Source organism: Hippopotamus amphibius, chromosome 16, assembly GCF_030028045.1.
Source record: "Hippopotamus amphibius kiboko isolate mHipAmp2 chromosome 16, mHipAmp2.hap2, whole genome shotgun sequence".
Classification (NCBI taxonomy): Eukaryota; Metazoa; Chordata; class Mammalia; order Artiodactyla; family Hippopotamidae; genus Hippopotamus; species Hippopotamus amphibius.
This window is the reverse complement of record NC_080201.1, coordinates 30468774-30493192: the sequence shown is the minus strand read 5'-3', so window position 1 is coordinate 30493192 and position 24419 is coordinate 30468774. Positions and strand designations below refer to the sequence as shown.

Genomic DNA, 24419 nt, shown 5'->3' with positions numbered 1-24419 from the left:
GCTTCTGTCCTCTTTTGTCATGAAAACAAACGCTTTTCCAGAATCCTCCATGCAGACTTCCTCTACGTCTTATCGGCCGGAATTGGTTCACATGGCATGCTCCTCTCCTGCATCCAAAGATGCTAGAAATCCAGGAGCGAAAGGGTACAACTGCAAACGGCCACCCCAGCCAACATCAGGACGTGCTTAGCCAGGAAGAAGCGGGTAGAGGGTATCAGTTAGACAATCAGTCATATCTCCTGCAGGTTGTTTGGCTTTTTACCACATGCATATTTTACTTTTATTTTATATTTTTCTTTTTTAGTTATTTTTCATTTTTAAATTTTTACTTTATATTGGAGCATAGTTAACAATGTTGTGTTAGTTTCAGGTGTACAGCAAAGTGATTCAATTATACATATGTATGTATCTATTCCTTTTCAAATTCTTTTCCCATTTAGGTTATTACAGAATATTGAGCAGAGTTGCCTGTGCTATACAGTATATCCTTGTTGGTTATGTATTTTAAATATAGTAGTGTGTACATGTCAGCAACATGGATGGACCTGGAGATTATCATACTAAGTGAAGTAAGTCAGATAGAGAAAGACAAATATCATGTGATATCACATATGCAGAATCTTTAAAAAAATGACACAAAGGAACTTATGTACAAAACAGAAGTAGACTCACAGACTTAGAGAATGAATTTAAGGTTACGGGGGGCAGGAAGGGTGGGAAGGAGGGATAGATTGGGAGTCTGGGATTCACATGTACACACTGCTATATTTTATATTTTTCTTGAATACAGATATCCAGGCCACACTTGAGGCTTGCTCAGATTTTCAGAGGGCGAGGCTGAGCATGTGTGCTTTTTAAAGATGCTCAAAAGATTTCGATGTACCATCCATGATAAAAAGAATTTTCCAGAGAGTCTGTGCTTATAGGTAGCAGAAGAGTTTTTAAGTCCTGGAAAAGGAATGTGACCTGACTCCCAGAAAGATGTAAGCCCAAGGGACTTCCATGCAGATCGTGGAACTCAGGCTCTCCATTTTGCAGATGAGTAAACTGAGGCTTCCAGAGGGAAAGAGACTTGTCTAAAGCCTCCCAGGCAATCAGTGGCAGGGCCAGGGCTAGATTCCAGCATCGTCTCTCAAACCAGTGTTTTGCTCCCTTCAGCTCCTGGCCATCTTTTTCTCCATCATGAGGTGTTTACAACCAGGGACAGGGCCCTCCCATTACTCACATTTAACTTTAACAGAGAAACAACCGAGTATCAACTTTCCCTTTCTCCGTTAACTGCATCATCTAGAGTAATAAATTAGTCCCCAAGCAAAAAGATGCCCTTAATCCCCACGCTGCTTTTCCATATCCCTGTGGTGTTTATAACGTAAAAGGAGTTTTAGTGGTTAATATCCACTCTCAGTCTTCCCCTTTATATATGTATAAATTTATATTTCATAATTATAGTTGCAGGTTTCCCCTCTGCTCTGCCCCTGCCCTTGAGCTGGAGAGTGACACAGGAAATGGTTTATGTTCTCCAGTCTACACTGACAGTCTAATCCCACTTGTGTATTTCACGCTGTCTCCATCTAGTCCATTTTCTCCCGGCCGCGAGATAGACACTGTGCCCAATGGCTCTGTCTCTGCAGATGGAAAGCAGCCTGTGCCTGGAGCAAAGGTAGGCACCCCCCTCTGAAAGACTCCAGCTTTGGGGCAGAGGGTTGCAGAAATGCAGGCGAGGAGACGCACAGTCCTGTTGGTAGATTTATTACTCTTGATTAAGTGCCTCATTTTCAGTGCTGTTCCTGTGTGATTGCTATGAATGGCGCAAACTTTCTCTTCTGAGCTCTCTGTTAGAATAAACCTGAACAATCAGAAAGCAGAAGCATGTGTGGCTTTAAAACTGCCAGGGGAAATCTGATAGCAAAACCAGAATGAAAGCGCAAGATGCCACCTTCTCAGAGATGGGAAGAGCTGCCAGGCTACCTCCCAAAGCCTGTATAGAAATCCAAGGTCAGACTTCAGGCTTTCTTGCAAAAGGTGGTAGACCCGTGAGAGGACCAAGCATCAATTCAGAGACCCGGTGGTTCTTGGGTTGTCCCAAATGTTAATCAGTTATGTGACCTAGACCAGAGGCTTAATCCCTCTGAACCCCAGTTGCTCATCTATGAAAAGAGAGCAAGAAAACCTCCCCTATTTAACCCCCAGAGTGACTGAGAGAACGGAAGAAAGCAAGTTATGAATCTGTAATACATGTAGCAGGTAACATGGGTAGATTTGAAGCAACTGAGTCATAGATGCCCTAAAACTCCAGCTCAGCAATTCTCCTTCCCCTGCACCCATCGGCCAAAATTTATAAGAGATGTATTTTCCTAATCATTTAGAAATTGTATATGGCCCTAGTCATCAGCTGAAGGCAAATGTAAAAAACATCCGCTGAGAACCAAGGTGTTGGTGTCAACGGGATCAAAATGTCTATTTAGCTGCTCCATTTTTTTCATTTCTATGCAGATATTTGGTATTACATAGACTTAAAAAGGTAGGGGAAGCCAACCACATGCTATTTAAAAAAAAAAAAAAAAGCACAGCAGCTTAGATCGTCTGTGTATTAGGTGAGGTGGATATTTCTTGAAACTGCAGCACCTCAACAATTAAGCATTTAATCAGAAATGTTCTTTCCCCCAAACTTTAAAGCCAGAAGCTTGAGTTCAATCCCCAGGTTTTCAGAAGTAGCTCTATTACACTGGGCAAGTTAAGCTCTCTTAGGCTCCAACTTCTGTAAAACAAAACAAATGATATCTAATTTCAGGTGGACACTACAGTTAAACTGTAAACTCCATGGACACAGAGATTTTCACTGTCTTGTTGCACTAAATCCACAGCCTCTAAGTCAGTGTTCATAAATAACAAGCGCTCAATGAATGCTTGGTGAAGGAATGAATGAAGGGTAACATAAAATGTGCTTAACCTCATGCCTAAAGTCTTGTGAGCATTCAACAAACATTAAGCCACTTTCCCAAATTATTGTGCTGCTAGATAAGTGATTTCAGGATGATGCAAGAATATTTAACTCATTCAAATGTAGCCTGTGTGAAGGCAGGAACCTGTTTCATTTAGTGCTGAATCCTCGCCTCCTTGAACCATGCCCAGCATTCAGTAGACACTCAGTAAATGTCCGTTGAATGAATGATACAGGTTGTTCTTCCCAGGCAGACCCTGTGCTACCTGAAGAGAAGGGCCAGCACTGGGATATTCTTATACTCTCACTCAGACTGTGTGTACACAAAAGGTATTCAAGCATTCACAGCAGGCAAGGACTGCGGACCATCAGGGGCTCAGGATTGCTTAGAACCACCATGGTCTGTCAATTATGCGTAAGTGTCATGGGGCTATACGATAGTTTCGACTCCAAGTAACAGAAACATTTTCTATTACCCCTGAAACTCTTCCTGCAGGCAGAATTTCAAGAGAAAGTTGCCAGAGAAAATACTTACTGTGAAATTCCACAACCTCTGTCACTATGAAAAATGTCATGGAAAAGGATTTTTCTTATAAAACAGCAGCTTATGAAAGTAATCAGTGCTGGAAAGCTCAAAGATAAATGAAGGAAACAAGAGGAACAGATCCAACAGCTCTGGTTTTATGAATAGACGATGCCACCCCCCCCCCCACTCATTTGTAAGATTCTCATGAGATCTTTTTTTCACAGCAGGTTATGAATCATCTTCATGATATCTTTAAATGGATGACCAATATTATATTTTCCCATAAAATGTTTGGTTTGAAATCCGATTTTAAGTGCATTAGAGTTTTTGTGCACCGAATGGGTGAATGCCATAATAAATTGTCATCAAATATGAAAGAAATAGAGCAGAGATTAATTGCCGTATTTATTTATGAGTCTATAAAATACCTTGTGAAAGTCCTGGCACATTTTTGGGATACCAATTTGAACCTTCGGGAAAGTTAAAAGCATTAAAAGGGACTGCAAGGAGATTTATTATCAGAATGTTTTTAATTGCAGACCCAAGCGGACGTGCAGGTATTAGAATGCCTATGCCCTTAATGGGCATGCCTCATGTGTTTCTCCCCCCCCCCTTTAAAAATGATATACTTCCCATATTTCTATTGATTTGCGAAGATTTGTCATAAATTACTCTGGCCAGCACGTGACATCACAAATGGTCCCAGCTTCCCTAAAGTAGTGGGCCCCAGGTGGCACAAAAAAGAAGACTCCTGGCCAGTTCTAATGCTCAGCTTTAAAAGTAGGAGAAACCACAGTGAAAGAGAATACTGGTGGAATGTGGCTAATCAGATAAAATGTATATGGCTTGAAGCTGCTCATATTTTAATTGAAGCCTTAAAGTCTACAACAGTGAAATCCTTTAGGGAGAAGAATGACAAAGAAGCATCCTTAAAAACTGCCTGTTAGCAATGGTCCAGTTAAAGAGCAGTACGTAAAAATGCGCAGTCCCTGGCTGGAGTCACTGCCAGCACCAAATCAGCTCCCTTTCCCATTTGTCTAGGCCATGACTCTGTCCCCTAATTGTACACTCAAGACTGCTCCTAGGCCCTGTCACAAAGGGGAAAAAGGACATGGCATCTTATCCCAGCAAGTCCTTATATGCTGCCTCTTTCAGGTCTGTTTTTTACATGCATTTTTTTCCCAAAGACTTTGGCTTCAAAAACTGTTCCCTGGCTTTCAAATCCATACATCTGTTGTTGACGTTCAATTTTAATTCCTTGAGTTACCTTGAGCTCATCATTAGAAAGATGGCAGCATTCAGGAGATAAAAAGAATCAAGAATTGCTATACATAAAAGCTGCTTTAAAAGTGAGAAGTTAATGCACCAAACCCCCCAGTCTACTGATGCAAAAACAAAGGTTAAAATATATATAAATATAAATATATAATTTGGTTAGTGACTATATACGTATATATACACATACATTTATACTTATATATGTATATATTTATAAATATATATGTATATATAAATGTATATATTTATATATAAATGTGTATTTATATACATAAATGTACACATATAAATATAAATATATATATATTTACACACATATATAGTCATATATATATCTTCCTGAAAATAGTCTCTAACTAAGTTCCACTGTTTTATAAACCATAGTAGATATATAGATATCTTGGCTGGATTTTTTATAGGTTTTTTGTTGTTGCTGGGTTTTTTTTTTTTTTAATTCTTATCCATCACAGCTGGGTCTGTTTGCTGTTTTCTATTTTAATTAACAATCGGCATCAACTTTCTAAAACTACCAAATTATTACATAAGCTCTTCCATAATATGAGTTGATATAAAAGCTTATAATAGAGCCCCTGAACTAGTATGCTTACTGCGGCCTCTCCTTAGATATTTTCTCTGCTAAATTACACTGTGTTATCCCAAGTCACTACATTTTCAGCTATGTCTGGCTTTATATATGTTTGAAATAATGTCTTGTGGAAATACCCAAAGTGGGGAGGTCTGAATTCTGGTTCCTCCTGTGTCATCTACTGGGTTATATAATCTTAGATTTGCTTCCCACCTCTCCAATTTTCCTTATCATGAGCCTTAAATAAGATAAAGCAGGGGTGTTTAGGATAGTTCCCAAGCATGCTACAAATGCAAAGGAATGTTATTATTACCAAGTAATGATTTTTTAACTTTAAGCTCAGATTTGTACCTGGCTTGCTGATATACCAGTATCTCTACATTTTTTACTTTAGCCAGAAGTTCATTCTTTCTATTTGTCACCTTCCTGACAAGCAACATCAACAGCCTCATCTGGGAATTATTGCCTTTTTATTTTCCCCTCCTGATGCCAGAGTTGCTGCTGACAATATGTATTCAGGCAAGGCAGGGGCTCGCTGTGTTTCACAATCAGATACCATGCACACTACTTCCGTCAAAACAATTAGTGTTCATTTCGGTTTTACTCGGGGAGACCTGCGGTGACTGATCAGTATAAATTATAGATGCATCTGTCCAGATGCACTTGTTCATTCATGCATAGATTTGAGGAAATTTCATTATTCTCTGTTCAAAAACAGTCACTAAAAAACTCATACTTAAAAAATATAATTTAGCAATTTTTCATCTGTGTTATTTTATCCATATGCTCACACAGTGCATCTATGCTTTGAGGCATTTGAAGTTGATTTGCGGCATTTTGGAGTTACCATCCCCTCCCTTTAAAATCTGCTGTCTTTCTAAATCATTAGGAAATGATGGATATTTAACTCAAAATAGTGCAATGTGATTTTGTGTGTGTGTGGTACCTGCACTCAGGTTTACTATCACATCCTTTAGTCTGCCTGCTTAGGACTTTCAGTGCATTTCAAGCAAAGCAACATGAACTTCAAATAAACAATGTGGATTAGTACTCTCCCTGCTCCAAACAGACCTTTGACTGTTGACTTTGTTTCATGTTTGTTTTAATGAGCAGCTAGAGGAACTATCAGGTCATGTGGCATAATACAACAAAAGAATCTGTATCATCTGTATAAAACACTTTAGGTGGAATGACACCCTTAAATATAACTGGGAGGGTTTGTATTTGATAGGTTTATTTACTCGCTTCAGTAAAATTCAATACGTACACATAGACAATTGGGCATTTTCCCAAAACTAAATTAGTCAGCACCGAACAAAGCAATGGAAAGCCAGAACGGTGGAGAAGCTCAGAGCACTTGGCTGCAGAAGTGAGTGCCTGTCACAGTCAGGCGAACAAGCAAATTCCATGGTAGCTTCCTTGAATCACTTTCCAAGAAAGGATTCTTTCCACCTGAAGTTTCTGCCAGACAGAGGTTGAAACTGGTTGAACCTGATGGTTTGGTTTTGTACCAAGGGCCCCAAAATAATGGGAAAAGGCACACTTCATAAGAATCCTTTTTAGGGAAACTTACTAAATGCTCAAGGTAGTGACAATCAAATGTCAGCAGCATCAGGTAGGTTGGCTTTGGGTGCAGCCTCTCCCCAGGAAAGAAATGTCAACTCAAGGTCTCCCCTGCCTGGAAATGGCAGCCTTCCTCCCCAACACATTCTGATACCTTAAAGTAACTTTGAACACAATAGAAAGATGCCATAACAGAAAACCTGGTCTTTTGTTTGTTTTCTTTTCTGCAGATGAAGTAAAATGCTGAAGCATCTTCTTAGTCTCACCTCCCAATTCACTTCACCTCTGCTCTTCCTCCTCTTTTCTCTCTTTTGAAAAATCTTGTGGCTTTTCTCGAATCCTAGAGAGCAAAGGCAAGAGGTAGGCCTGGAGGTCCTGCACACAGCATTGATACTGCAGAGGTCTTATAAATCAGCTAAAAAATCAATAAATTCTATATGGTAGCTTATCCTTTGCAACCAGATCGCCAGGGGACAGAACTAATGGTTTTTCTTCACCACCCTCCCCATTTTTCTGTCATAAAAAAAAAAAAAAAAAATCTTCTTAGGAACGAATGGGCAATCAAAGTTGCTGAGTAAGTATTTCAACTACCTAATTTTATTACTTTACAATTGACATACTGTCCCTCTGGAAATGTTTGCAATTAATTAATTAGCAGTAATCTTCCCCAAGGGACTAATTGAATGAATTCTCTCCAATTCTTACTTTAAAAAAATAGCTTAGATGTATCCAAGCTGCAAACGTGTAGATGGCTCCAAAGTGCATTTTGAAAAATCAAGGGATCTTATCTATTACGGTGAATTTTTATCACTAAATCAATCTGGCGATAACTATAATTCTTCTTCTAACTAGGAGTTTCCCGGGTTGAACGCAAGGTTTCTCCAAGGTAACGACACTCAGTAGCAGCAGCCAGAAAACCTCGCTGGGTTTGTGCGTGTTTAGAATGGAGCTCGTCCTCGTGTTAATAATCTCTCAGGCGGAGGAGTCTGCGGTTTGCGGCTTATTCAAGCTCTGTGCGCATTCTGCAGAATATGTGAAGAAAAAAGAAGCCGATGTTGTTCTAAAGAAGTCGTTGGCTTCCGGTCCTACCAGTCTCCTCTGAAAGGTGCGGGAGGAAAAGGATCGCAGCCAGGGATCCCGGGCCTGGGCCCCAGACCTTGTCCGTCCCTGGGCTTCCTCCTTTCCTCGTCAGAACCCAGGGCAGAAATCCGGGTTGTTCCTAACCTCTGCGCCACACGTTCTTGCGTTTCAACTAGCAAATAAAGCTGGGCCGGTGAACCAACCCCACCCCCACCTCCGACCCGATGCCTCCGGGGAGGTTCAGAGAAGGCCTAGGAGAATGTTTTCGTAAACTGTAAAGCGCGGTGACCCCGTGAGTGAAAGGCGAGGCATTCTGAGGTTTCTGACCTGAAAACCCGAAAACCCGAGAGTTCCACTCGGATCCCGGCCGCATCCCCGGAAACCCCCCCCACTCCCCACCACCACCACCACCACCACCACCACCACCACCACCACCACTACCAGGCCGGCAGCCCCTGTACGCCCCCAGACGTCGCGGGTCGGAGGCCCTCGGCGGGGAGGCTCTGGGCCTGGGGATTGAGCCTTCGGGAGTGTAGGACCTGTGGAGCTTGCAAACTGGCGGCTGCTTGCCTGGGGGCCAGGCCTAGAGGACACAGCCCCCGCCCGCGCACCAGCGAGCTCGTCCGCCCACCAGTGCCCCTTTGAAGGACCCTGGGTTGGAGGGGGTGGTCAGACCGCTGGGCCCAGCAAGGCGTCCCAACTGAGCGCAGGGCATAGGCCGCCCTCCCCGCGCGCTGAACCGCGGCTCGCCAGCGCCACCCCCAGCGGAGCGCAGCGGCTGCAGCTCGGCCCCAGCATCTTCCTGCGGCTCCCCGCTCCCCCGTGGACAGAGCGCGCCGTGCGCACGAGGCAGCCCAGTCTCGCCTTCGGAGGAGATGCCCAGGGTCTCAGTCCGCATTCTGCAGATGCCAGGGGTCAGACTTGGCGTCTTTCCAGGCCGAGTCCGAGAGGATCTGAACCTTGACCTCGAGGGGGCGCTATTCAGCGTATTCGAGGGCCAGAAAGCCGCAGAGAAGCCCCGGGGTCAAGGCCCTGGCAAAGGATGGGGCATGCATGGAGAGCCTGAATAGAGCTAGAGTCCTGGGGAGACTGGGGCGGGAAGCCAGGTCCCCGAGGACAAAGACGGCCGGAACAGTGGGATCCACCGACGCTGCCCAGCGCTGCCCCAACGAGCTCGGGGCCTGTGGCGCCAACAAACTTTTCTGCCCCGGAGGGGCGGGGGGGTCGGGCTCGAGGCTTCGCCGAGTCTCTGCTCTCCTCCACCTGCCAGCAGCGTTCAACCTCCGCCCAGCCTTCGCCCACCCCTGCTTCCTCCCCTCCCCCGCGCGCCTCTGTTCACTTAGACTCCTCATCTCTCTCCTCTCCCCTCCTCCTTCTCCCTCTAGCCTTTCTCCCCCACTTTTCTCCTGTTGTTTCTCCTGTCTCTTCTTTTGTATTCTCTCCTCCCTCGCAGCCCGATGCTTCTCTCCTCCTCCGGGCCGCAGGGGAGGAGGTAAGCGCGCTGCGCTCGGGGCCTGCGCGGCGCAGTGGGAGGCGTTTCCCCTACTTCTCCCGGGTAATTTGGAGAGATTGTATGCGCGCGCGCGCGCGCGAGCTTAAGGCGAAAAGGGGTAGGATCCTGCGCCAAGCAGAGAGGGTCAGGGTCTTTGACGTTCCTCACCAGCTGCACAAACCTCCCGGAACAAGTGTGAGTGTGGTGAGAGTGCGCGCGCGCGCGCGCGGGCTGGCTGCGCTTGGCAGGCTTGGTGGCCCGGGGCCCCAGGGCCCGGGGGCCCGTCTGGCGGCCCGGGATTACCGTGACGTCACATTGAGCCTCTGGCCACCTTGGACTGGGGCACCTCCGGAGCTGCACTGCCCCGCGCCACGCTTCACCTTGCCTCGCCACGAGAGCTTTTGGGAACCAGCATCCTCTCCCTTCCCCTGCCCATCCATGGGCCCTTCTGTCTTCCGGACCACGCGGGCAGGAGGGGAGCCTTCTGGAGCGCGGGGCTCGGCAGCCGGGCTGCCTTTGGCTCTACCTCCAGTGGCGCCAAGCAGGCGGTGGACCCGGCGCTGGGCACCGGCAACCGTGTAAGGAACCGAGGCCGCGGACTGCTGGAGGCGCAGCACCGCCGGGCTGAGGCGGGAACTAGCAAGAGGGAGGCGGGTCGCGGACAGCCACCATGTCCTTCCCGCACTTTGGACACCCTTATGGCAGCGCTTCCCAGGTAAGAGCCGCCCCCATGGGGGGTAGGGGCAGACTGGATGGAGGAAGCCCCTAGTACAGCAGCCTGCCCCTAAACGCCCCCCTCTCCCACGAGTCCCCGGGGAAGCCAGAGAGAGCAGGCATCTGGGTAATATACCACAGACCCCTCTGACATCCGAACCCTCCGACATCCCCAGTCCCTGGCTGAGAACGTTCCACTCTCCCAATGCAAGCCTGAAAATCGTGTGACCCGAAACTTGGTCACTCTGACCACACGCTCCGCGAGGTGGATGGGTTCCTGGGAATCTCCAGACAGGCCTCCTTATCGTACAAATATCCGAGGTGGCCGGGAGAGTCTCAGACTTCCAGTCCAGAGCCTTGGCCATCTCACTATTTTTCTGGGCTTGTTCGTTTGTTGTCCTCTGTTCTTTTCCTCCCCGTTCCATGGATAGGTCCAAGCTCTCTGCTTCTGGTGCCTTCGATTTTCCAGACCTGGGGGTGGGGTTGGGGGGGTGGGGGGTGGTACTGTACAGTAACAGGGTTTCCTGGGAAAATTCTGGAAAGCCCACCCCTGTTCGGTTTCTCTGCAGAGTGCCAGAGGGCTGGTCCCACTTGATCTCTGCCCCGCTTTGCGATCCAGGATAAGTCTCTAGTCCCCATTCCCTGTCTATAAAATAGAAGCAGGAGTGAGACGTGGTCTCTAAGGTTAACTTTAAGTTCGGCCTTTGTAAGATCCTGTGACTCCGGGGAGGGAGGGTTCCGGAGGGAACTGGCGGAGTCTTGGCTTCTGTAATTCGGGTTTTAGAACCTTCCCATGACCCGGACCCCCTGAAACTCTGAAGCTCTAGCAAAGGTTTAGGAGTATCTATAAAGGCAGTTTGGGTAAATTGCTTCTACAGATAATTCCCGTCCCAGTCCTAAGCAGAACGCTCAACACGAAGTGGCATTTAGTTTATGTTGAATGAAGGAATGATCTGGCAGTTCCGCCGCTGGCTCCCGCGAGCCCGAGGCGCCGGTCTCTGATCTCCGGTGCCCCTCTCTCGCCCCCTTAGTTTCTGGTGTCTGCAAGTTCCAGCGCCACTTGCTGCGAATCCGCCCCGTGCTCGGTCCCAGATGTGGCCTCAGGCTCCACCCCGGCGGCCGCGCTCTGCTGCGCACCCTACGACACTCGGCTGCTGGGCAGTGCGAGGCCCGAGCTGGGTGCGGCCTTGGGCATCTATGGAACTCCCTACTCAGCCGCTGCAGCTGCCCAGAGCTACCCAGGCTACCTGCCCTACAGCCCGGAGCCGCACCCGCTGTACGGGGCGCTGGTGAGTACCCCGGGGTGGAGCCTGGGTCTGTGCGCCAGAATCTACCCGCCTGGGGGCAGGAGCGGCAGGGGCGAAATCCGACGTGATATCTCCATCTAGGAAAATCTAGGAAGGACACACAACTCTGAGGAAAGAAAAAGGTTAAGATTGTATATAAAGAAAAAAAAATCTTTACAACATTTTACAGTTTGCAGCAGTCCTGTTTAGAAAAGATCTGTTCCTCTATTAATTGGGTGAGGTAGGCAAGTCATCACTAGGTTCAGTGTACAGATGAGGAAACTAAGGTGCAGGGGGGCTCCAATAACCTTACTCAAAGTCACACAGATAGAACAGGTCAGAGAATAGCTCCAGAAGGGGAGTAAGGAAAGTTCCCCAGCTGGTAAGAGGGGGCTTGGGGGGACACAAGTAGTAACAGCGATAACATCAGCTAATATTTAACAACTGCTTATTCTGCACCAGGAATTCTGTCAAGCATTCTTCAATAACCTTTATGCAAATTGTTATCCCATTTTACTAAGGGGAAACTGACGCATAGAAGGGTTAAACAGCTGTGCCCAAGATCACACAGCCAATGCGAGTGGTGGTACTGCAGTTGGAATCAGATTTGACTCCAGAGTTCACACCCTTAGCAACTTTCCACCCTTCCTCCTCCCCAAATGTAGTCCTGAATTCTTCCTTCCTCCCCCACCAGAATCCACAGTATGAATTTAAGGAGGCTGCAGGGAACTTTACCCCCGGCCTGGCGCAACCAGGAGCCTATTATTCCTATGAGCCCAGTCTGGGGCAGTACCAGTATGACCGGTAAGGCATGGGGCCTTGGTGGCTGGCATCACAAGGTCGGACCAATCCACAGAGCACGGGGCGGGGAGGGGAGCTGTGTGTTAGGATGGGGAGCAGAACCTCAATTCTAGGATGCAAACTATCTCCTGTCTGCAGCCCCAGGTTCCCAGCCCCAGAAGTGTGAGCCAGGTTCTTCCCCCAGGTACGGAGCGGTGGAGTTGAGTGGCGCTGGGCGCAGAAAGAATGCCACCCGGGAGACCACTAGCACACTCAAGGCCTGGCTCAACGAGCACCGCAAGAACCCCTACCCCACCAAGGGTGAGAAGATCATGCTGGCCATCATCACCAAGATGACCCTCACCCAGGTGTCCACCTGGTTCGCCAACGCGCGCCGGCGCCTCAAGAAAGAGAACAAGATGACATGGGCCCCCAAGAACAAAAGCGGGGAAGAGAGGAAGGAGGAGGGTGGAGCAGATGAATTGCTGGGCTGCCTAAATGGTGACACCAAAGGTACCTTATGGTCGCTGCCCCAACCTACGCGGGTTTCCAGCCATCAAGAAATTTCATTGGATTTTCACCACCACCCAGTGGGGTAGCTTTTATGGAAGGCACCCCTTTCCTTACCCTTGCATGTGCAACCCCTGCATGCCTTAGAGCCTTTGCCTTTGCGGTTCCCTCTGCCTGGAATTCCCTAGGGAACCAGCTTCTTCTTGACTGTAAAGTGCCACCTCCGAAAAGCCTTCCCTGGCCACCCACGCCAACTAGTTTCCCAAGTTATTCTCTATCATGTCAGCCTACTTTATTTCCTTTGCCAAACTTACCCCCTCAAGGATGTCAGCTGCACAAGAAAGTGTCTTCACCGCTGAATTCTCTAAATTCTTAATACCTAAATGCCTAAATGATGTCTAGCACATAGCTGGTGCTCAGTAAATACTTTCTCAGTTAAATAATACACACCAGCCCCCTGTGGGTGTTGGAATTGGGTAAAAACTGTCCCTTGCTTTTTTAAGGCTGAGAAACTGAGATGCAGGTCTTAGAGGAAAGCGGCCGCTTCCTTGGGCTATCGGAGGGAAGGAGTCTTCCAAAGGGTGGAGGCAGGTCCAGGGAAGGGAATTCTTTCCCAGGGGCAGGCAGCCCTGGGGCAAGTGTAGGTGGCTGTGTGGCCAGCCTGGTGAATTACACCGAGAATGCCCAGAGTGCGGCGGTGCATCTTGCTAAAAGCTTCTTGGGGATAGGCACTCCCGAGGATTTCCCTTGGGGCCTGGGGCTTTTCTCACTCGCTTTTGATTTCCCGCAGACATTAGTGCTAGCCAGGAGGCTCGGGGGCTCCGGCTGAGTGACCTGGAAGACCTGGAGGAAGAAGAGGAGGAAGAGGTGGAGGAAGAGGAGGCAGTGGCCACTGCTACGGACAGGCTGGCTGACCTCCATAAAGACACTCAGTCGCTGCCGGCGGCGCAATGTGCCTCAGCTCGAGAGGGCCGGCAGGAGCGCAGGGAGTGCAGTCTGGCGGCGCCCCGCTTCTCATTCACTGAGTCCCCCACGTCGGGAGAGGCCAGCTTCCTCCGGGCCGAGCCACGAGGCCCCACGTTAACCATGCACTACCCCTGCAGCGAGAAACCTCGCATCTGGTCTCTGGCGCGCACTGCGGCAGCCAGCGGCGTCGAAGGTGCATCTCCAAACCTACCCAGGCCACGAAGTCCTGCGTGCCATCTGATTCCCAGACAGCCTCCAGGCCCGGGCGCGCGACCCGCGGTCCCCAGAGACTCCGCGTGCGAAGAGTCTTCCCGAGTAGCCAAAGCCTTTGGAAACCCCACATTTGCCCTGCAGGGCCTGCCGCTGAACTGTGCTCCGTGCCCGCGGCGGAGGGAGCCCGCAGTGCAGTGCCAGTATCCGTCGGGAGCAGAAGGTAGTGGGCCCCCAACGGCGCTGGGAGTGTCTGTCCAAAAGACGCCTGCTCCCCCCACCCCACTCCCACCCCCACCCCCCGCCACGTTCCCCCCACCCCAGTGCCCAGCCACGGCGCACTCTCTCTGCTCAGGTTTAGACCTAGCAGCGAGATTGGCTCACAGCACTCCTTGAAACAGAAGCTTAAAGTTCTAGTTTCCGAGTCTTAAGACCAAATCATAGTACTAAGCTCAGAATGAGACAGTAACTTACCTAGAAAACCCTTAGAAAGTCATTGAAGAGATGGACAGCTTAGATCTCTCCAATGTTCAGCCAAATGCACCAGGTGGACACCATCAGGACCCTCCAGCACAGGCACCCTTGTCCACTGCCTGCCCTTCGGAGGAGGCCAGCTGGCTCCTGCTGTTCCTGTATCAAGAGTTTGCTAGTGCTAGGCAGGTACCAGGGATTTCCCAGAAGGCCGAGGGGAAGGACCAGATACCTAACAGTCCGTTCAAGGCCAGTGCTTAAGTTCAGCTTGCAGTCCTCTGTTCCGCCCATGAAAATCCCCAGAGGTATACCTCAGGGGAGTGCTGTCCCTGAGAGCCCCTACCCCAAAAGCTCACCCCCAAGCAGGGCAGGACTGCCAGTCAGTGTCTCCTGCCCCTGGATCATTCTTTGGCTGTGCTTGGTGGAAGGGAATTTCACCCCACAAGGGGACATTCCCCAAGCAGTCAGCAGCCTCCAGCAATTACTGTCAGATTCTGCTCTTTGAAGTAATTTCTCTCAGGATTAGCTACTGGCTTAGAAAATTGGGTTACACTGTTATTTGAATTTACACATAACGGGGTCCAAATGTTACCTCTAGTAAGCAAATTGCCTCTAGACCTTTGATTCCCTTCGGATGAGACACCACCGACCTCAGATTTCTTAGGAATCACCACCAAGTGGCCTTCGGGTTTTAATCAACCTTTCCTCTCTCAGCAGGTTAGCGCAATGGCTGCGATTTGCAGAAGAATCTTGGAAAGAAGCCCTACTTTTTGGAACTCACCTCCACACTAAGAAGCTGAGAGACCACGTCAGGGTCTGGGGCTCTCACTTCGCCTAAGAGATAGACACACAGAAACCCTCCTACTGGCCCTCCTTGCACGCAGAGCTGGGAGTGGCTGGCAGACGTGCATCTTGTCAGATCCCACGGAGGAGGTGGCAGGGCACCTTGAGGAAGGCCAGTTGGGAAATCCGGGCGAGTCTGCCCGATGCACTCCCTCGGTACCCAAGTCTTCCTCTCCCCTCCGGATTCAGGGTCTGAAGCCGTTCCCTCTCCTGCTCACCCCCATCACCCTCACTTTGTAACTTCAGGGCTGACCTGGCCCCTAAGGACCACTTGCATCTTCTCCCTGTCCCCACTCCTTGTGTCCTTAAAAATAATGAAACCGAACCCAAGCTGTGTGGCCTATTTGCGCCAGGGGGAGCTTGGCAATGTCGGGGTGAAGGGGAGGATGGAATGCGTCAGGGGTTCTGGGGACTGGGCGGCATGGATTGCAGATTGCAGTCCCTTTCATACCTGGGAGAGAAACTGACAAGCTAATGGCCAAGGCCGCAGCGCCTGCGGTTTAGGCCGCCGAACTGCAGCCGCAACCAACTTGCAGAGCCGGGCGTGGGAGTTGGAGGTGGGGGCGGGCAACTGGGGGGAGGGAAGGGGCGGGGTGGAGCTGTCCAGATATTTGTGTGGAAGCTGCATTTGTTTCCGGGTTCGTACTTGGGTTTTAAGTTTGCCGGGAGGCCGGGAGATGGGGATCCTCTTGGCGGTCCCTGGGCACTGCAGCTGGGACCCCCCACGCACCTCCCCCCTGACCCAGTGGCCAAGTCTGACAGTTTGCCTGGTCGATTAGAGGCGAAAGGGGGCATTCTTTCCGTTTAATCAAGTGTCAGCAAACACTTCCGGTACAGGCCAACCAATGGGAGCTGAGAAGCGGGGACGGGGGCTTTGTCCCCCTGGCTAGCAGTGTCAGGAGGAGTAGGGCTGGGAGTGCGGGGGCGGAGATGAGAGGTTTAAAGATGCCGGTGCCAGCCCTGAGTGTGTGTCCTCGGCCCCGTGGCTTCGGCTTGAGCCAAAGAGTGCGTTCTCCGCTACACACAAGGAAAGAGGGAGGTGAACCGGGACAGCGCCCTAGGGGAGGTCCGGGAGCTGATGGGGACGGGAAGGCAGGAGGGAGGGTAGCTGAGGTGTGCGCCTAAGGGTGGATTTTCGGGAAGCTGTGTCTCCACTGCTGGGCTCCAGCCTCCCACACCAGCGCAGTGCCTGCTCACTGGTCTCTGAAGTCTGGGGCGGGAAGCATCCGCATCCTTGGGAGGAGATTTTAAGAATCTTGGAGGCTGCAGAGAGGAAAAGTGGGGGTTAAAAAACCTGAAGGGAACAGGCGCCGCCAGTCTGCCTTTTCTATAAAATAGTCATAGATAATGAATTATACAAACCCCTTCCTCAGATGAGGAAACTGAGGCCAAATGGGGGTGGGGGGGGAGGGATTGGCTCAGGGTCACAGAGAACCGGTGAAGACGACCCAGCTCTCCATCAGAGCCCCTTTTGCCTCTGACTCCTCTCCCTTGCTTCCTCTGGGAAACCCCCTCTCTGCTTTCCTTTTGCTTCTGGGCGACAGCTGCTCCTACCCCCAGCCTCCCCGGGGACCCTCCGGTCGCCCTTACTGACCCGCGGCTTAGGGTCCGGGAAATTAAACTGCGAAAAGATAAACATTATTTCCAGTCGGCTTTGCGGGATTAACGCTTGTAATAAAGAGCATTAGCTTGAGGTTTCTTTCAAGGCTCCCTCGACCCCACCCCCTCCTAGGGGGCCAGGTAAAGCCCTCGGGAGGCTGCTGGGGCTGCAGAAGCTTGTTCCTAGGACCTTCAGTTGGGAGTGGGGTTCCCGCTAGCCATTTTGTGGAGGGGAGATGGGCCCTTAGCATCACATTGGGTCCGATTTCCAGATGGGAATGTGAAGGCCAGAGAGAAGGACCCACCTAAGCCCGAGGTTGTGTGGCTGAACTGGGACTGAGATGCAGAGAGTGGAGGATGGTAGGTGGGCGAAGGGTTTGCCTGCACACTGCCTCTAGCCATTCAGCATTTATAGGACCCTGAGCCTTGGAAAAGGAAGTCCAGGTACCACCCAGGACATCTAGAGGTTGTCTCTCTCTCTCGTCAGAGAGGTCCAGCCTCTCCCCACCTCCCACAACCCAGAGCAGGAGCCAGCAGCCCAGGGTTTTCCCAAAGATCTGCTCCTGGTTGGCTGGAGGCAGTGGCCTGTGAGAAGCCTTGAATCTCAGGAAATGGCTCTACCACCTCAGTCCCATTACTACCTTGCTATGTGACCATGCACAAGCCCCTTCCCCTCTCTTAGTTTCCCCAGCCATCAAGTACGTAGATGATCTAGTTCTCCATCCCAGTGCTCACTGCCTGCTCCTGAGCTGATGGCGGGCTCCAGCAGTACAGGTGAAGGCCTGAGAATGGCGAGTCTGAGCCTGTGATTATCCCAGCCTCCGGCCCCCAACGGCAATCTGTTCCCACCATCTCTGCCCCCGCTGAGAGCCTCCTGCAAATCTCCCAGTATAATCTCCCAGAATCATATTTTGAATACTGTTTTGATTAAACACCAGGGCAAGGGGAGGGAGGATGCAGCCCTGCTGTCCTCAGCTAAGCCTGCTGCTGCCTGCAGACAGCTGGCGCGAGTTCTGCAAAGTGAGTGGCAGTCAAGGCAGCAAGGTGATGTTCTCAGGTTTGGAGAGACTGGAGGAGTGGCCCTCCAAACTCCCTTGATGGCAACGTACTCCTTCCCTCAGCTGGGGAGAAACCACCAGGAGACTGGGTAGAGAGAAGAAGCTGAGCCCAGGGAACCACAACACATCAGTACCTTCTTCCTTTATTGATTCCTTTCTGGCCAGGAGTCACGACATGGGCATTAGACTCACTAGATGATCTCTGTGATCACTTTTGGTTCAAACATCCGATGACCCTGGTAATGATGATAAGCGCTTCTGGGGCCCTTAACATGTGCCAGACTTAATGCCATGTCCTTTAAATGCACTACTCGTTTACATGTCACAAGAGTCCCAGGGACCATTATATTATACTTACTAGTATGTCCATCTACCAAATGAGGAAACAGAAGCTCAGAGAGGTAAAATAATTTGACGTCAGTTATCCAGTTAGCACGTAAAGAAGTCAAACCCTGAGTAGGACTGAGTCTTAACCACTAAGTTCTGCTGCTAATGCGTTCTTTTATTTTAAAATTCTTTTATTCCATTATGAATAAGAGCCTGTGTCTCTGAGACTCTACTAGTGTATTATCTCATGCCTCTGGAACTCCAGGTTGCCCTTCTTCCTTTTCAGGCGTGTCCAGTGGAAAAGGACTTCCAGTGCTTCCTGGACCTCCCCCACATCCTGGCCTGGAGCATCTCACCCCCAACTTTCTTACTGCCCACATTTCCCTGGGACGTGGCTGTCTGAGCCCCGCCTGGTCAGTGTTGGACAAAATGTAGCACGTGGATTTCCACCATCAAAATCAGCCCATGACTAACGAATCCCAGTGAGAGGCAGGCTGGAAGATTTGCTTGTGTGACAAGCATCCTAGGTGGCCTAATGGGCCTCTAACCTGAGTGGCAGTGGCTGACCCTCAAGTGACCAGACCCTAAGCTCAGCCTGAGGCCTTAAAATGCCTGCTGTTGGCCAAGAGTAAATGACATCCCAGTAACAGGTGCCAACGTTTCCTCCAGGATTCAATCTGGATTCACATGCAGTCGCCTCATCTGGTTCAGCTCCTTACCCTCACCCTGAAGCTCAGAGATTTGTTGTTATTGGAGAGGGAGGAAGTGACCTAGCAGATGAACTTGCCTCTCCCAGCTGTCCGAAGGCTAACTAGGATTCCAGGTTTGGAAGCATCTTTGGAGTCCCCTGCACCTCAGCATGTAAGAGAATTCTGTCCCCAGATATGAGCATGCAGTCCAGAATCCCTGCATATCTGGGGAAAGCCAACACCAGGAAGGGAAGACTATCTTCAGCAACTAAAAGAAGTGATGGAGAAGGTGGGTCTCTCACTGTCTCCTGTTGCAGGCTTGGCTACAATAGGAAGTTCTTTCTTTTTTTGCACCAAATTCTTTCTCCACATCGCTTCCGAAATCAATTTCCTGAACCAACAAGTCTTACTTTTCTCCATGAGTCCTTCTTCTTTGTCCTACCCTCTATGCCTCCTCTTCCCCTCGTCCTCTCAGTAGCACTTGCTTGGTCTTTACACTGAGATAAGAGTAAGAATAGAGTCCCATGGCTGTCTCCCAGTTATATGGTGGAGGACCTCCTCCGTTGGCATGATTTTCACTAAACGCTAAGTTGGAGAGGGTAGAGAAACAGTGACCTGAGTCCTTGGGCAAGTCACCAAATGCCTCTGAGATTCAGCCTTCTCCTGGTAGGTTAGGATTACGTTAAACCATGTGGCTCTTTCATAATTTCTCTAGCTTCCATGGAGACCAAGATTTAAATCAGTGTTACTTGAATTTTGGTCAGTGGCAAACCAACGCCCTATTTTTACCAAGAGTTGGAGAGATGTTAAAGACAAGCTGGCACCAAACAGAGGCTTCTCCTTTGTGAATCAGAGGATTGAAAGAAAGTTGAAGAGGGAATGATTTGGGTCACTCTGAGATTCAGCGTTATTTAACACCTTGACCAGCTCACATCGTGGCTTGTACACATTCGACTGTGTGGCGAGTTAATCTGTATTAATGTAAAGGATGATTATTATTTATGAGATCATCAGAAACTGAGGTCTTCCCTCATTGCCTGGGACTGTCTCCAGATTCCAACTTGGCTTTATTTAAAGTCTTAGACAACCTGCCTTAGAACAATAATGCCAACAATGACAGCGATGATGAGGCTAGAGCGTTTGTTCTCAACCTTGGCGGTGCAAAAACTCAGCCAGCGAGGTGTGTTGTTTTCTTTTGATTTTTCATACCAATATCCAAGCTGTACCCCAGACCAATTAAATCCAGCCTCTGGGGTGGGCCCCAGCAGTATTTTTTCTAATTTATTTATTTATTTATTTATTTATTTATTTATTTATTTATTTATTTTATGGGCTGTGTTGGGTCTTCGTTGCTGCACACGGGCTTTCTCTAGTTGTGACGAGTGGGGGCTACTCTTCCTTGTGGTGCACGGGCTTCTCATTGTGGTGGCCTCTCTTGTTTCAGAGCACGGGCTCCAGGCGTGTGGGCTTCAGTAGTTGCGGCACACGGGCTCAATAGTTGTGGCTCATGGGCTCTAGAGCGCAGGCTCAATAGTTGTGGCGCACAGGCTTAGTTGCTCCGCGGCATGTGGTATCTTCCTGGGGCAGGGATCGAACCCGTGTCCCCTGCATTGGCAGGCGGATTCTTACCCACTGCGCCACCTAGGAAGTCCCCACAGCAGTATTTTTAAAGCTTCTGAGTGATTCCAATGTACAGCCAAGGTTGAGAACCAGTGAACTACAACCAGGCTGTTTCTCTTTCTAGCCCCAGCATTTTCTAGAAGGGTGTAAGAGTAGGGGATGGGGCTTGGCAGACAAAGTCTAGAACCCTGTGGTTTCCCCCTAGAGTCTATGGAATTCACTTTTTCCACAGGATAAAATGAGATATAATAGCTACATTTTACCACATCATTTACAAAAATGCCCCAAGATGGATGTAACCCTGGACACCAAAGGCCAATGTCCAGCCTGGGAGACCTCATTGAGTCTTGCTCACCTCATATCCCAGCTGCCTGTACATACAGTGGAAGATCCTAGGCACATGAGCCAAGTCATCCTTGGGACAGGTCAGAGGTGGCTCTGAGCAGAGGTAGGAGCCCTTTGGAAGTGTTTCATGGTGTTCCAGTTACGTGCTGCAGAGGGAAAAATCACCCTCAAACTTAATGGCTCAAAACAGTCATTGATCTTGCTCGTGGATCTGCAATATGGGCGGTGTTCAGTGGGAAAGGTTTGTTTCTGGCCCATAAGGTCTTAGAAGAGGCAGCTTGACTGGAGCTGGAGGATCCACTTCCAAGGAGGATGTGGGGTTCCAGCCCCTGCAGCAGTTTCCACCCTCTCCGTGAGCTGCTTGAGTTTTCTAACATCATGGCAGCTAGGTTTCAAGAGTAAGTGTTCCAAGAGGCCCAAGTAGAAGTTGCAAGCTTTCTTATGTTCCATCCTCAGAAGTCCCAGATGTCACTTCCACTGTATTCTGTTGGTGAAGTAAGTCACTAAAGCTTGTCCAGAGTCAGGAGGAGAGGAATTCAACTCTACCATTTAATGGGAGGAGTAGCATACGGTTTGCAGCCACCTTTACCTGAGTTGGGATCATTGCTGAAGGTACAGTTCTGAATGCACTTCCAGACTTTACTATTCTCCCATTCAACATGTGGACTTGGGGTTCTGTCTTAGCGAGAGCTGCCATAACAAAATATCACAGACTGGGTGGCTTAAACAGCAGACATTTGTTTTCTCACAATTCTGGAGGCTGGGAAGTCTAAGATCAGGGTGCCAGCCGATTTCGTTCCTAGTGAGAGTTTTCTTCTTGGCTCACAGATGGCCGCCTGCTCATGGTGTCCTCACGTGGTGGGGAGAGAGAGCTCTAGAGTTTCTTCCTCTTCTTATGAGGACCCCAGCCCTATTGGATCAGGGTCCTACCTTTATGACCTCATTTGACTTTTATCACCTCCACCAGGCACTGTCTTCCCATACAGTCCCGTTGGGGATTAGGGCTTCCACACAGGAATTCTGGAGGGTGATAAACATTTAGTTCATAACAGACCCTAACCCAGAACCCAACGTGGACAAGGCCAGTGAGGAAGTAGGTGACCAAGAAAAGGATGCTGATTCTCTGGCCAGTGATCTTGGCCAACCCCCAGCCACAGACATGCTGATTGGGGCAGGCATCTAGCTACACATCATATTCCCCCATCAATGTCCTGCCCTGCCACTCAGTGTCTGTAGCCTCAACGTGGAAGAAGAAAGCAGTGACGTATATTCAAGAGTCGTTAAGTGCCTAACACTGCAAATAATTTCATAATGCTCTATAAACATAGAAGCTGAGTCTTAAGAAGCAAAGTCCTTTTTCCAAGGTGCCACATCCAGAAAATGGCAGAGATGGGGTTCCAATCCAGGTCTGTGTGACCCCAAAGCCCATGCTGTCCTCCAAGGGAAGACAGAGGGAGACTGAGTGCCTCCACTCTAAGGTCATGCTGTGGAGCAAAGTGGTAAGAGCACAGCCTCTGAAACCAGACTTGAACCCGGGGCTTGAATCCCAGCAAGTGGCTTAACCTGTCTGGACCTCAGTTTCCTCATCTCTAAAATGGGAATAATCATAGTGCCTGCCTCACCGGACTGTTGTGAGGATTAAACAGTTAATAGGTAAAGCACTATGTAAAATGCCAGCTGCAACTTCCTTTCCTACTGCCACACCCCAGCAGCCCCTGACTCCCTAGTGAAGCCTGAAATCAAGGTTATGTCCCCACCCCCAGCAGCCCTGAGTGCCCTGCTCATTCTGCCAAGTCGATGTCACAGTTCACACACGTCCCTCTTACCTAGAGCAAAGACATGGGGTCACTCTCTCGGGTGTCCATTTAGGGAGAAACCTCACCCAGCAGATGTTATGAATTGCTCCCACTTCCCCGTATCAAGATTAATGGCACCATTGCCCACGGTCAGTCCTTCTGTGGTCTCAGCTAATGACTTCAACCCTCACCACGTTTCCTCTGCATTGGCTTCAGAAAATCGTTCTGAACAGCAAGACTGCTTTAATAGCCACTTGGTACTAATGATGCCTTTTAAGTGCATAAAGAGAATCTCTAAGTACCAAACGGGAGGCCCATTGACTGGTGACAACAGCTATTGACATTGACACACAAGGCAAGGTCAGAACGCTGCCGACCACAGGGACTGTCACTGGGCCTAACAGTGGGGATTTTTTTTATAACATTGGAAAACGCCTCATTTTTCCTCTTGCTCCTCAGACACACTCACTAGCACCATTTAGTGGGCTCTGCTATGTCCATGTCAACGCTATCAGCCTCTGCTAGTTTTCATTTCACCTTCAAGATTCAGGCCATCGCCAAGTTTGTACTGTTTCCTCCTGATATTTTTCTTTAAATAGACTCACTTTCACATTTTCACTAAATGTTTTTGAAAAGGAAACACTGTATTGTTACCCACTCTTTGTGGCCGCCCTTCCCCTGCTGTGTGGCCACTGTGACACAGCTGGTCAAGAGGTGGTGTGGTAGTGTGATTAAGAACGTGGATATAGGAGGCAGAGTAAGTTGGATTCACATTCTGGTCCCACCACTTAGCACCTGGTGGTGGTGAGCTAGTGCCTTCATCTTTCTGAGCCTCAGCTTCTTCTAAGTGAAATGGGATAAAACTAGAACTCAGCTCGTGGGGTGATGGCGAGGATGAACTCAGCTGAGAAGTGTTAAGTGTCTAGCTCAGGGACCGGCACGCGCACTCAGTAAATGTTGGCTATGACTGAATTAACCTGCTCCGCTCCAGCTGGACTCCCTGGGGAAGTGATAAACAGCCTCAGCTTGCCTCGCGTGTCCCTGCGATGATCATGATATAGACTATAGTCCTGAGTAGCTCATGTGTCACCCCACCGCGAGGTCCCAATTCTGTCCACAAAGGGCCATTCCCCAAAGATGGAATCTGGGTGTGTGATGTCACAGAAGCATTGGGACACTTTCCACTACCACACGTTTCTCCTTCTTGGGAACTGACCCAAGAGAGTGTTCCCGTTCATTATCAACTATTATCTCAACACCGAGTCCTACCTCCCAGGGCTTCAGATCTAGTACGTAGTGTCCGCCATGTTGGCTAGTCCTTAATCACTCATTACCTCTCATTACCTCCCAGGAGGACCCCAACCTTCCAGTACTGAAAGGCATTGGTTCTTGGTCTCGTTTTATGCTCAGTTTTTGGTGTTGTTGTTGGTTGGTATTTAGGCCCCATCTATGAGTTTGGGGCAGAGCAGCGGGATGAGGCCACCCTCGGGGAAGGGATTCCTGAGCACTGGTGGGAGCTGTAAACTTTCAGAGAGCAGAAGAGAAAGGAAGGAATATGTGGGGGAGAAGCAGAGATGGAGCCTGGACTGGGGGGTGGAGGGGAGGAAGTGAAGAAATGAGGACGTGAAGATGAATGGGCGTGGAGGACGTCAGCTCAGAGACTTCGGAGGTGAGGAGCCAGCTGTAGGGTGAGCAAGGTTGGGATGTTCAGGAAAGGACGTCCCTCAGTGCGGGGCATC

At 49.4% G+C, this 24419-nt stretch overlaps 1 protein-coding gene across 2 annotated transcripts; it reads left to right on the top strand.

Moving 5' to 3' along the window:
* Positions 1–9599: 9599 nt before the first annotated feature.
* Positions 9600–15566, top strand: IRX6 (iroquois homeobox 6). 2 transcript variants are annotated; one of them, XM_057713034.1, is made up of 6 exons: positions 9600–10181; positions 11212–11469; positions 12161–12270; positions 12452–12759; positions 13547–14155; positions 15118–15566. In XM_057713034.1, the coding sequence occupies exons 1-6, from the start codon at positions 10137–10139 to the stop codon at positions 15123–15125; spliced, it is 1338 nt and encodes a 445-aa protein (XP_057569017.1). In that variant the 5' UTR covers positions 9600–10136; the 3' UTR covers positions 15126–15566. The 2 variants fall into 2 exon arrangements, with proteins under 2 accessions (XP_057569017.1, XP_057569018.1); XM_057713035.1 differs by having other exon boundaries at positions 10060–10181; positions 15121–15566.
* The last annotated feature ends 8853 nt before the right edge of the window (positions 15567–24419 follow it).

Coding starts and splice junctions, on each gene's coding strand:
- IRX6 (XM_057713034.1), top strand. CDS start 10,137: ATGTCCTTCCCGCACTTTGGACACCCTTATGGCAGCGCTTCCCAG. Junction 10,182..11,211: donor CTTATGGCAGCGCTTCCCAG/GTAAGAGCCGCC, acceptor TCGCCCCCTTAG/TTTCTGGTGTCTGCAAGTTC. Junction 11,470..12,160: donor ACCCGCTGTACGGGGCGCTG/GTGAGTACCCCG, acceptor CTCCCCCACCAG/AATCCACAGTATGAATTTAA.